This window comes from Hipposideros armiger, unplaced genomic scaffold, assembly GCF_001890085.2.
Source record: "Hipposideros armiger isolate ML-2016 unplaced genomic scaffold, ASM189008v1 scaffold_569, whole genome shotgun sequence".
Classification (NCBI taxonomy): Eukaryota; Metazoa; Chordata; class Mammalia; order Chiroptera; family Hipposideridae; genus Hipposideros; species Hipposideros armiger.
The window spans coordinates 427,290-440,697 of NW_017731919.1; the positions used below are offsets into that span (position 1 = coordinate 427,290).

Sequence of the window (13,408 nt, forward strand, 5' to 3'; positions counted from 1 at the left end):
GTATCTAATTCTTCTAAGGCCTACTAAGTGTATTCACCCTGTGATTGGGACACAATGATGAGCAAAACTAGGCAATGTTCTTGCCCTCTGGAGCGACTTAGTGTGTGTGTGTGTGTGTGTGTGTGTGTGTGTGTGTGTGTGTGTGTGTGTGTGTGAAATAACCATTTTAATTAAATAATCACACAAGTGAATGTATTATAATAAACTGTGATATAGATATATATGTGATAAGTGCTTTGAAAGAAAGATAGTACTAAGTGTGGTTCCGGCCTTGGTCTCAGGTCAGAGAAGATTTTTCTAAGAAAGAAGACGTAGGCAAAGATCTAAATAAGTGTCACCTGAGGGAAGAGGGAGATCAAAGGGCCTTGGAGACAAAGAGAATACCATATGCAAAAGTCCTGTGGCAGAAGGAGGTACATCTGTCTATAAGACCTAAACGAGGGCCAGTGTGGCTAGAGCCACAGGAAGTAAGTGAGGGGAATGGTGTGAGATGTACTCTGGCATCATAACATACAGGGCCGTCGTGCCCCATACTGAGGAAGTTGGTATTTCTCTGAGGAACAAGGGAAAGCCACTGAAGGGGTTTAAGCAGGGAGAGAAAGAAAAGAGAGAGATAGAGAGATAGAGATAGAGATAGAGATAGATAGAGAGAGAGAGAGAGAGAGAGAGCATGCCAGAGAAAGTGAGCCAATGAGATCATGATCAAATTTTCCTGTTGAAAAGATTTCTCTGGCTGCAGAGAAGAGAACAGGCTGGAACGAATGCGAGGAGACAATATCCTTAACATACAGAATGTGTACAGGTTGTATTGTCAAGATCATAATAACCCCTATGCTTCTATTAGTGCTCTGTGCAGTTGATAATTCCTGAGCTTCTGGGGTAGGATAGAAAATAATTAACTCTTTTATGTCTAGTTCATGAAACATTCATGGGTAGTGGGATGAGGGGAAGAAAAGCAATAGAGTGGGAGAACAGTAGGACCTCATGAAGGCTAAGTGAGGTGATGGGCAAATGGGAACTTGGCTATAGGGAGGAAAAGAAATGAGAGTAGAAGGAGGAAGGGAAATGGGGCTGACTTGTAGGAGACACAGTCAACCGACTGAAAATGACCAGTTATGCCTTCTATGTGCCCAGTAGGCTGTGTGGAGGGGAGATGGACCTTGCAAAGAAAGGAGATTGTGTAGCTTGATGTTTACATAAAGAGAGGTTGAAGACATCACATCTAAATATCATAAGTCTATGCTGTTTTCTCTGGTTTCGACTACTATGGACTACTTTCTCTGGTTAGCCTCCTAATGGTCCCTCTGCCTTCTCATTTACCTTTCCACTTTAAACATGGCAGCCAGAGGAAACTTTTAAAAACACAAATCAGATTATGTCATATTCTATCTTGAAACCCTTCAGGGGCTTTCCAGTGAATTTTAGAATAAAATCCAAGCTCCTTATATGGCCTACTGAGCTTTAAAGTGATCAGGGCCTTGCCCTCCCCGCCGACTGCCTCTCCTGCACTCTCTCACCGTGCATTCCTACACTGGCTTTCTTTTTCTTCAATATGGCAAGCCCCTTCATGCTCCAGGACCTTTGTTCTTATCGTTCCCTCACCCAGGACATTTTTCTACCAAGGCCTTCTCATGACTCAACTCAAGTGTCACCTCCACAGAGTGACTTTCCTTGACTTCTACCCATAGTCACTCCCTTTCAGATGATATTGGTTTTTTTTAAAGATTTTTATTGGGGAATTGGGGGGATGGGAACAGTGCTGGGGAATTGGGGAAAGGGGAACAGACAAGTTGCTGTCGTTTTGTTCTTCAATCTAGTTGTGGAGGATGTTGCTTCTCTGGCCCAAGTTGGCACCATCATTGCGCTCTTCTCTGGCGAGGCAGATCAGTCGCTGGCTTCTGGACGGCCGCTCACTGCGGCTGCTGGCTGCTCACGCTGGCTGCTGGCCACACACGGTAGCCCATGGCAATCCACTGCCACAGGGACTGCAGCCCACGCCGTCGCCGGCGACTCATGGCAGCCCAGCTCCAGGTTGAGCTGTTGTTCAGCATCTTAGCTGTGGAGGGCAGTGTCACTGGCCCTCATATGTGGGATCCGAACCGGGGCCCTCTGGCATCCCAAGCGAGTTCTTAACCATCGCGCCACTCGGCCGGCCCTGTTTTGTTTTCTTAATAGCAATATAATTTATCTGAATTGTTCTTGTTTTGATTTCTTGTTTATTTTCAAATAGAAGCTTCATGAGGGCGGGACCAGGCACAAAGTCTTGTCATCTAACGTAGTGCCTGGTATAAAATAGGTGCTCAGTTGCATGAGTAAATGAATGATTCTCCTATATCCAAAGCCAATGTGCCTCTCCTTAAGGAGCTCATGGCCTTGTCAGGATTAGCACAGGGCAACAGACGGCCATCGCTTGATTACACAAAAGCTCTCCCTTCTGTGCTGCCTTGTCTTTGCTCAGGTGCTTCAGCTGGAAAATCTTTTCCCTCCTTTCCACCTAGAACGTTCCATTTTAACCTTCAAGGTCTGGCTCCATATCACTATCAGAATTCATCACTCTGTCTTCTCTGCTCATGACACCCACCAAGTTCTGTTGATTCTCCCACCACTTACTTATGAAATTACATGTTCATCTCTGCTGCTAACCTGACAGCTCCCTTTGATGTTGTTGTTTGTGTAGGCTACCTTTTATTGGTGCTTGCCATTTGCCAGACACTGTGTTAAGTGCTTTCCATGCATGTAGAGAGGTTAAGTAACTTCTAATAAGTGGCAGAGCTGCCCTTCTCCAAAGGATGTGTCCTTAATCACTCTGTGTTACTCTGCATTACTGCATTGTGTCTTTGACTCCTAGACCAGTGTCTGGCTCAGAGTGAGTTAACAAGTGTTAGGGAATATGTGTGGCAAGGTGTACAAAGGATATATTAGAGTGAGATGAGACTGGTGTATAGCTGTAGATCTGAACAAAACCAAGTCCATCTCAGTGTCTTGGATTTAAGTTTTATGCTGTGACCTTTGACCAACTTCACGTCCTTAGCAAGCATATCAAAGCTTTCTAGCTCATTATCTGTGTTCCTTAAAATGTAGCCATAAACATTTTTTTTAGTAATAGCCAGAATGGCATGACAGCCGAGATAAATCAAGCTAGTGGTAGTATTGATTATAAGCAATCATCTATCACAAGACCACCAGGAGGCATGGTCCCTGGCACTACTGCATTCTTTGTCCCTTTGTCCTGTCCGTCATTAGTACCATAAAAAAGTACTGTAACGGGTCTGTTAGTAGAGCATAATCTGCATAGAACTGCTAGGTCATCTTTTCTGCTCTGACCCAATCTTCCCATAACTAAATTACCCTATAATAAATTCTGTTATATTCTATGGAGTTGCCTGCTTCGTTTTCTGGTCTTAAGATACCTTCTCATTACGGCGGCCATAACGCTTTTGCCGCACCGTCAGATAATTGGAATGAGGGAAGCCAGTCAGGAGGCTGTAATTTAGAATGAGTTAATGAAGACCTGCATTACTGAAATTTGATGAGGTCTCTAGAGGTGGCTATTGAAATTTTAGGAGTAATTGAGCTCTTCAAGGGGGTAGTAATAGAGGAAGAAGATCAGAAAGCTTTAGGGAGAGCCCCTAGTTTGGACTGGAACTGGGGACATCTTGTAGCTTCAAAGTTCTTCTGATCAGCACTTGTAAAACTGAGCAGAAGGAAGTGCTGGAGGAGAAGCCTGGAGAGGCTGGGACCATCAAGCACCGAGCTAAGCGGTGCTGGGATCTGCAGGGAGGTTCAGGGAGGGTGGACGTAGCGGAGGGGGGAGCAAGTGAATTTGGCAATTACCAAGACTTTTATTTTATGTGAATCAGCCCTGCTCAAAATGGAAAAATTTGCAAAATCTTGAGAATAACAAACCCTGGTAAATGGGTGATAACTGGGTGGTAAATGGGAAGCCTGGCTGATGGGAAGAGAGTTACGCTGCATGTCTTAAGGTGGGCCTGAGAAAGCTCTAAGAGTTCCTGAAGGAACCTGAATGCTTATTCTCAATGACTCTTGTTGAAGCTCAGTAAATATTTGCTGAGCGAATGAATGAATGGCTCTGTAGAGAGCAGATCAACTTTTCTGAGGTCAGTTTATGGTAAGCGGTCAGTAAATATTTGCTGAACGTTGTTGAACAAAAGTATCAGCCATAGCAGTTTCTCCTCTCACTGCTTGCTACAGTCCATACTCCTCCACCCTCTCCCAACAACAAGCTAGGTGTTCTTCTACGTGGGAATTGGCGAAGCTGTGAGCATTCTCTTTACCTGGCTTTGCCGGCTCTACTGGGGAACTAAAGTAGGTGAGTTGTGGACTGTCCTGCCGAGCAGAGAGTTGAGGTTGTCTGGGGGACAATGCAGGCTGTAAATTTACTTCCTGCAAAATTTGTAGATAATTGTCTTAGCTCATGGTTTGCCTTGGCAGGGTAGATAGGGCTCTCCGTCAAGCCCGCCATAGGAGTAACCAGGACATAGCAAAGCAACCGTGTTTGTTCTAAATCTGCTGCTAGGTAACAGCAACAAATCTTAGATAATAGAGAGGTTGGTTGTTTCCCATCAGGTAGTAACACATTTACTCTGGTCTTGGTAGTTAGGAAGCCATAATGTATGTATTAGTTTCTATTGCTGCCATAACAAATTACCACAAATTTAGTGGCTTAAAACAACACAAATTGTTTATCTTACAGTTCTGTAGTTCAGCAGTCCAACAAGCTCTTACTGGGCTAAAATCAAAGTGTTGGTGTTTCCTTCTTGAGGCTCTAGGAGAGAATCTGTTTCCTTGGCTTCTTCAGCTTTTCGAGGCTGCCTGCATTCCTTGGCTTCTAGTTCCTCCAAGTTCCTTTTCTCCATCTTCAAAGCGAGCAACATAGTGTGTCTCAGACCCTGCTTTTGGCATCAGATCTCTTTCTCTGATTTAACTCTTCTGTCTCCCTTTTCCATTTTTAGAGATCCTTGTGATTACTTTGAGCCCACCAGATAATCCAGGATAATCTCTTTATTTTAAATTCAGCTGATTAACAATCTTACTTCGAGGATCTGCAACCTTATTTCAAGGACCATTATTCTGCCTACCATAATGTATTAATCAGTAATCTATACTGAGCAGGAGTGACCCCAAGTGGGCTTCAGTAAAAGAATCACTGAGAAACCAGAACCACTTTGAAATTTTAGGTTCCTAGCAGACTGCTGAAGAGTCAGAATAGGAAGTTCATCGGTGTTTAGGAACTCACGGCCACTGTGAAGAGGTCTGGAACAGCTGCCCAAGTCCTCCTGGAACCCCTTTTTCTTGCTATGGGTTGTCTGCATTCAGTGAGGAGGTCAAATTGAGGGCATTGGAGAGTTGGGGATATGGATCAGATTCAGTGATGAGGTCTCCTAGGGGCCAGAACTCACAGACTTTGCTGGGTGGAGAGGAAGATGGAAATGAGTAAGGAAATGGAGAACTATGGGAAGTCTGGTCAGTAAAGGGGCACTTTGAAGTACCAGAGCACTAAGGATTTAAGAAGGTAATACTGTGTGTCTTGAGCTGTTGTCACTGTGGACATTAATCCATGATTAGGTGACACGAGCTCTCTAAAATGACCAGGTTCTTTGCTTTGGGCAATATTAGAATATAATGTTAATAATACTAAGGAATACAGAGAGACTCGAGTTCTTCCTATTCCACATAGCTCTGGTTTGATCTTGTTTAGGCTTGATTTATGACTGTTGTGAGGTGTAAGTGAGGTAATATATGTAAAGCACAGTGCTAGGCATATAGCAAGTGCTCAATAAATGTTTGTTCCTAATACTAACTGCATTAACTCAGTTTGCTGCTTTGAAACCCTGGAAGCCACTTTTATATTTGTTGATTTAAAAATAGTTAAATATATCAGAACTTAATAAATGCTTGACTTTTTTTGTGTGTGTGGGGTGGGAATGGGTGGGAAACTGTTACTTATAATCTCTAAAAACATTGGATCCTTAGGAAAAAAAGACAAAAGGGGTCTTTGGTGGTAAAAAGTCTGAAACTGGCTGCAGGAAAAGAGGTGGGATTGAGTTTGGCAGGTCTACAACTCCACAGGTCCAGAGTGGAACAGCAGGGGAGGTGTGTCAGGGAGAGGGCTCAAGGTGGGCTCCACTGCCTGCCGTCTTCTCCCTCCCCTGCAGTCTCTGGGGCTGCTTGCACGAGTAGGAGCCATTATGTAAGGCAATCCTGCCCCTGCCTTTTAATTAGTACATTAGCTTTAAGTGAGAATCTGGTCTGCTACTCAGCTATAATTCATTCATTTTTCAAGGCTCATAACAATGCTTTCTTTCTTGCTATGTACCTTGTAATTTCAATTTTTTAATGTGTTTAACCCTCTTAGTTCTTTTTTATTTTTATCTTGTCCTTGTGGTGGGCACCCAAATCAATTCACATTTACATAGTGGGTCATTGTCAGTGAGCTAGGAGGAAGTACAGAAAAGAGGAGTCTTAGAAATAGGGCCTTTTCGCTAGTTCACCCTTCTTTTCCTCCCTGTTTCTCTCCCTCCCTCCTTTCCTTTTTCTCCTAAACTTATTTGGATTTAGAGGCTTGATCAGATTCAGGGACCGTTTATTTGGTAAGATTACCTCATGGGTGGTGATAAGGTCTCCCATTAGGGGGCATATAATGTCTGGTTGTCTCTTTGTGATGTTAGTGAAAAATCAATGCAATCCATTTGGGATTGTAAAATGGCAATGTTCTAATTCTAACACTCCTTTCCATTTATTCTGTTTTATGATAAGACACTTCTCTCATCTACTCTATGGTACAATTTATATAGGAAAGCAAGGATCAATTTTTACCAGTTTTTAAAACAATGAATTGGTTTATTAGCATTATCCTCCAATGGTGACCAATTAGGTAATTTTTAAAGTGACACTATGAACTCATGTATTTTAACATATTTGATATACAGAGAGTATCAAAAAAATGTATACACGTTTTAAGAAAGGAAAAAACTGTATTAAAATTGTAATACTCAATATATACCAATAACAAAAGATGAATACAAGTCATGTGTATACATTTTTCTAGCACTGCTGGTATGTCCTACCTCCTGTTTATCTATTCTTTCATTGACGGACACCCAGGCTGCCTCCACCTCTTGACCATTGTAAACAATGCTGCAATGTACATATGTATGCACAGGTCCCCTTGAAGTAGAATTTTGGGTTTCTTTGGATAAATACCCAAAAGTGGGATTACTGGGTCCTTCTTTGTCTCTTGTTATAGGCTTTGTTTTAAAGTCTGTTTTGTCTGGTATAAGTATTGTTATTCCAGCTTTGTGTTGTTTTGTTTCTTTCATTTCCATTTTCATGAAATAACGTTTTTCATCTCTTTACTTTCCTTCTGTGTGTGTCTTTCAATCTGAAGTGGGTCTCTTGTAGGCAGCATATGTAAGGGTCTCATTTTCTTTTCCATTCAGCTCTCCTATGTCTTTTGATTGGAGCATTTAATACATTTACATTCAAAGTAATTATTGATAGATATATAGCTATTGCCATTTTATTATTCATAATTTTGATCTTTTTTTTTTTCCGTCTTAAAGAACTCCCTCTAACATTCCTTGTAATACTGGTTTGGTGGTGATGAACTCCTTTAGCTTTTTTCTTGTCTGGGAAGCTCTTTATCTGTCCTTTGATTCTAAATGACAGCCTTGCTGGCTATAGTACCCTTGGTTGTAGGTCCTTGCTTTTCATCACAGTGAATATTTTGTGCCAATCCCTTCAGGCCTGCAAAGTTCCTGTTGAGAAATCAGCTGACAGTCTCTTATAGGGGCTCACTTATAAGTTACTAGTTGCCTTTGTCTTGCTACTTTTAGGATTTTCTCTTTGTCTTTAATCTTTTAATTGTAGTGTGTCTTGATGTGAGCCTATTTGGATTCGTCTTGTTTGGGACTCTCTGTGCTTCCTGGACTTTTATGTCTATTTCCTTTGCCAGGTTAGGAAAGTTTTCAGTCAGTATTTCTTCAAATAGGTTCTCAATCCCTTGCTTTCTCTCTTCTCCTTCTGGTACCCATATGATGTGAATGTTGTTAAGCTTGATGTTGCCCAAGAGATCTCTTAAACTATCCTCATTTTTATGGATTCGTTTTTCTTCTTGCTGTTCCAATTGGGAGTTTTATGCTACCTTGTCTTCCAAATCACTGATTTGATCCTCTTGCTTCATCTAGTCTGCTGGTGATACCTTCTAGTGCATTCTTCATTTCAGTTATTGTATTCTTCACTTCTGACTGGTTCTTTTTATGGTTTCTATGTCCATTTTTATTCTTACTATCTCTCTGTTGAAGTTCTCACTAAAGTTCCTTGAGCATCTTTATAATCATTGTTTTGAGCTCTCGCTCTCTCTCTCGTAGGTTGCTTGCCTTCATTTCATTTAGTTATTTTTCTGGAGTTTTCTTCTGTTCTTTCATTTGGGATGTATTTCTTTGTTTCCTCATTTTGGCTGCCTCTCTGTGCTTGTTTCTATGTATTAGGTAGATCTGCTATGTCTCCTAGTCTTGGCCAGGTGGCCTTATGTACTAGGTGCCCTGTGGGGCCCTGGAACAGTCTCCCTGGTCACTTGCTCCGGGTGCTGCAGGAGTGTCTCTTGTGTAGGTTGTGTGTGCCCTCCTGTTATAATTGAGTCTTGATTGCTATTGGCATGTCAGTGGCTGGGATTGGCCCTCAGGCTTACAGGCTGCAGTGGGGTGTGAGGGGTTGCTTACCCCCACTGAGTGGGATTTGCCCCAGCAGGCTCTGGTGCCTGCTGAGACTGCCCTTTGTGTGTGCCACCTGTAGGCCTAATTGGGCAGTGCTCTGCTGTGGTCTGAAGCCCACCTCCAAGTATGTTGGTTCTGGGGCCACTTGGGAAGGACTCCAGTGCAGGCCCAGGTTCCCACTACCTGTGACTAGCCAGGGACTACCTGGTAGGAGCTATAAAGCTATCTGTGGTTGCTTGCTGCCTGTGCTAAAGTTGGAGGCACGTGGGAGAGGACACACTGCAAACCGAGGCTGGCTGCCACCAGTACCAGGCCTGGGGTAGCTCCACAAAAAGCCAGGACACCCCAGGCCTGCTGCCACCTGCCAGGTCCCTTAAGGTTCAGCCACCGATAAAGCCTTGTGCAGTACGTGAGTTGGGTGAGGCAGGGTCTCAGGTAGTCACTAGAGTGGGAAGAGTTGTGGTCACCAGGTTAATGTAGACTCTGATTTGGTGCCAGTGCTGAGCCTAGAGCAACTCAACAAAAGTCTCAGAGCACACTGAGGCCAGTCCACCTGGGGTCTGGGGACTCCAACAGTTTCCCAAAAAAGAATGTAATGTGGGAGGGGCTGACTGTTCGCAGGAAGGTGCTTCTTTCGTTGGGGTAATTGAGTAGGGCAGCGTCCCAGTGAGTCAGCAGGGCAGAGTGATTGGAGCTCACCAGACCAATCAGATTCAGATTTGGCTATAAGCGTAGGGGGAGGGCTCAACACAGGAAAGATGGCACCTGCCTGCTGGCTGCACAGGAAGAGGCTCCCTCACAGGGAAAATGCTGGCTGTCCTCTAACCCTTGCTCCGTAGCCACACACCTCAGTCTGCTCCCCCCATGCCTCTGACACCCCCTCCCGGCACCCCAACTCACCATTCCTACGATGGAGCCCAGGGTGAGTGCCTGGGAGTGAGAGAGTCTGTTTCCAGGCCATTTAAGAGGATGTCTGGGTTTCCTGCAGTCTTCCATCCCACCTGGATGGTCAGAATCCCCGCAGTTTTTCATAGCCAGGTGTGGGGGCTTCTCTGCCTGGCACTCGTACTCTGGACTGGGGAGGCTCATATGGGGCTGGGGTCTCTCGCTCCTCCAGGGGGAACCTCTGTGGCAGAGATATCCCTTCTGGTGGTTCTCAACCACCACAGGTTTGGGGCCAGCCCATTTCGCATCCCCACCCCTCCTATCAGTCTCGATGTGGCTGCTTCTTTATATCCTTAGTTATAAATTTTCTGTTCAACCTAACTTCACATGGTCCTCCAGGATGATTTTTCTATAATTTAGTTGTAATTTTAATGTGTTCATGGAAGGAAGCAGGCACAGTGATTATCTACTCCGCCATCTTGGATCGCTCCTTTAGTTTCTATCTTTATCTCTTTTCCCCTATGCCTTCCCTCCTCTATAGGAAACTTTAGCAAAAATCTTTAATGGCTTATTCTTCCTTTTTCTGTTTCTAAGGATAAGCAGATACTTATGTTCCAAAGGGTGTTGGACTCTCTCTTAGCTAAATGTTAGCAAACTATACAGTTTTTTCCACCTTGCTTTTTAAACTTAATATTATATCTTGGAGATTATCCCATGGTGGTAATAATATATAAACTTAAAAATGTCCATAAAACTAAATTCGTAAATAAAATACTATAATTAGACATTTGAGTATTTCATCTACTTCCCTAAAAGTTGCTTATTCGAGTTTCCCTCAAAATCTTTTTTTGAATATTTTTATTGGGAAAATGGATTGTGTTATGTTCAGGGTTGCCTTATTTGGGGGCATAGATGATAACTACAAAATAGTAAAACACTTACTGGAAATTTGAGCAGGATCTGGAAGAATGGCGAGGATTTGGTGTGTTGGGGAGTTGGCGAAGGGGCATGTTAAATGACCAGACAGTGTGAGCAAAGGCATGAAGGTGGGAATGTGCACAGCACCCATGGGATCAGTGAGCCTGGCTGGAGCGATAGTTTTGGTAAGGGAAATAGACTAGCAGGGAAATCAGTTATGCTATTTTTTGAAATAATTCAGAGCCTGGTGAAGGTCTTGATAAGGTAGGTGCCATTATATTCATTCTTTCAACAAAGACTTATTGAGCACCTACTGTGTGAAAACTGTGCAGAGTGCTGGGGAAACAGTGGTGAGGAAGACAGATATGATCCCTCCCTTAAGGACCAGAGACATTTCATTACTAAGGTGAAGTACAGTGTGCTATGAGAGCATAAAAATAGGGGGACCTAGCTTACTTCAGAAGAGGGGTAGTCAGGGAAGACTTCTAAGGAAGTGCATTTAGGCTGAGATCTATGGGATGATAAATTAAGTATTAGTGGCTGGTGGTAGAGGTGGGGGTAGCAGGCAGAGGGTGATAGGTCTAGGCAGAAGGAGCATCATTGAGGGAAGAAAGTCAGTGTGATTCCAGAACTAAAAAAAATGTCCAGTGTGACTGAAAGTGTTGGAGAGTTGGGATAGAGTGGATATGAGATGAGAGTGAATTTGAGAGAAATTGCAAAGGAGGTCTTGATAAGGAAAGGGAACTTTTTCTTTGAAGGCATGTATTGGGTTGTCTGAAAGTCATGACGTATTTTTCTGTTTTTCATTGCAAAAATGTGTCATGACTTTTCTGACAACCCAATAATAGGTACTCAATACATGTGGAATGGATGAATAAATAAGTTTGAAATTTCAAATGTGGGCTAAGAAATGATGGTACGAATGAGGTAAGAGTAAGTAAGTGAGCACAGGCTGCTAGTTTTGTATGGAATATTTGTTTGGTTTGAGATATTATGGGCCTTGAGGTGCAGCATCCTGGTGCTTTGTCAAATACTGAACCACACCATTTCAGGCTGCTGTTGAAATTGTTAAGACTCAAGTGAGGGAAACAAAAGGTAGAGCACTCTTCTTTGGGGGATCATGGTTAGAGAAAGGAGATGAGCTTTAGGTTGAGACAGAGAAGGTATGGTCACAGCAACAGGATGGAGAATTTCAAGGATAGATTGGTAAACAGGCTCAAATGCTGCAGGAGACCAGTTTACACCAAATGAGACAATGTAGTTGACACCACTTACGAAATGAGAACATGTTAAATTGATGTATAGGTGGGGTGCGGAGTTAGAAAGGCCATGAGATCTGTAGTCACAAGACCTGGGCTCAGTCCTAGTTCTGCTTTTACGCCATTTGTGACCTTCGGCAGTAATTACTTAATGTTCTCTGAGTCTCAGGCTGCTCATTTATAAAATGAGAATGAGAATGGCTGCCATATTTGCATCTCCAAGTTATTGTGAAGTTCAAATTAAAAATATACAGAGACCGTTGTGTTTTTCTTCCAAGTGGTGCATAAAGGGTCTCACACACACACAGTACTTAACTGAATGTTTGAATGAATCTACATTCATTCAATTACTATTACATATGTAATTACTATGACGTAGGGTATTACTATGATGACTTGTTTATGTTTCAACAGAGACCAGATGAAGAAGCTGTGGTGGATCAGGGTGGGACCAGTACGATTCTCAACATTCACTATGAGAAAGAAGAATTGGAAGGTAAGAATGGCTGTTCTATGTAATGGGGGAAATTAGCAAGAGGCCGCACTGCACGGTGTGGGAGGAACAGCTTTGCCATCAGAAGACCTGGATTTGAGTCCTAACTCTCTCACCAGCTATAAGACCTTGGGGTGGGGGGGGGGAACCCACTTAATTTCCCTTAGCCGGAATTTCCTTGTCTGTTAAATAAAAGTAGGGATAATAATATTTGTCTTACTATTAGGATCTAATAGACAGCATGTGAGACAGTGCTTTGAGCATTGTAAAGTCCAATATAAGTATTAATAAATGACCTGTTTCTTGAGAATGTGAAGTACTCAGATCAGTTTATTGATTGACAATCCTTAGAAATATAAAAATACACAAAATTTTAAAAGAAAAAAGACAAATTTTACAACTCAGTTTGGCTATGAAACTGTTTTACAATATTTGCTCTTCCCTTCTAAGTATACCCATTTCTGCCAGGTGTTTTCATCTAAACAAGAAAAGGGAAAATACATACACACCTATAGCATATTCTTTAAGAGTTGACAGCACAGAGTTGTATATAAACCCAACTGAAGTGGACGGGAAGGAAGAGGCATTTTATTGAGCTGCTCTGTCTAGTTTACCTTATTAAGGCTCTTTTTCCTTCCTCTCCTGCCTCACTCCCAACTTCCCACATGACCGTGGCCTGGTGTCCTGCTTTTCTTTTCCCCATGGGGCCTAGTTTCCTGATAAGTGGTGACGCTCAGTTTTATTAGAGAAGGCTCATATCTAGTGTAGCTCTAATGAGAACCCACATTTCGCTCAAAAGCCTTTTTGAACTCTCTGCAGCATCCCCGGCAATGTTGAAGGCTATGATACAGCAACTTTCTAATGACTGGGACAGCATGTGAAATATTCTCTCTGTACTTCTTGTTCCCATGACTTTTTTCCATCAAAGTTATAACAATCCCCAGAGAAAGCTTGTCCTTCGGATGGGGAGAGCGAAAGCTGTGGAGGCTGACTCAGCCTCTGGGTCTGTTACCATGAGAACTTATGTGGGTGGCTCTGTGGAGGTCACTGGAGTTTGGATATATGAAGGTCAAGTTTTCCAAGTTATTTTAACGAGGTAGAAGAAGAGCTGATGTGGA

General features: G+C 42.9%; 1 protein-coding gene across 2 annotated transcripts in view; it reads left to right on the plus strand.

Annotated features, from left to right (window-relative positions):
• LOC109371419 (electroneutral sodium bicarbonate exchanger 1) overlaps positions 1-13,408 on the plus strand; it is a 58,416-nt gene that overhangs the window by 6,389 nt on the left and 38,619 nt on the right. For both annotated transcript variants that reach the window (XM_019623902.1, XM_019623903.1), the window contains exon 2: positions 12,212-12,293. In XM_019623902.1, coding sequence (XP_019479447.1) covers positions 12,212-12,293 — 82 coding nt within the window. The remainder of the gene's footprint in view (positions 1-12,211; positions 12,294-13,408) is intronic.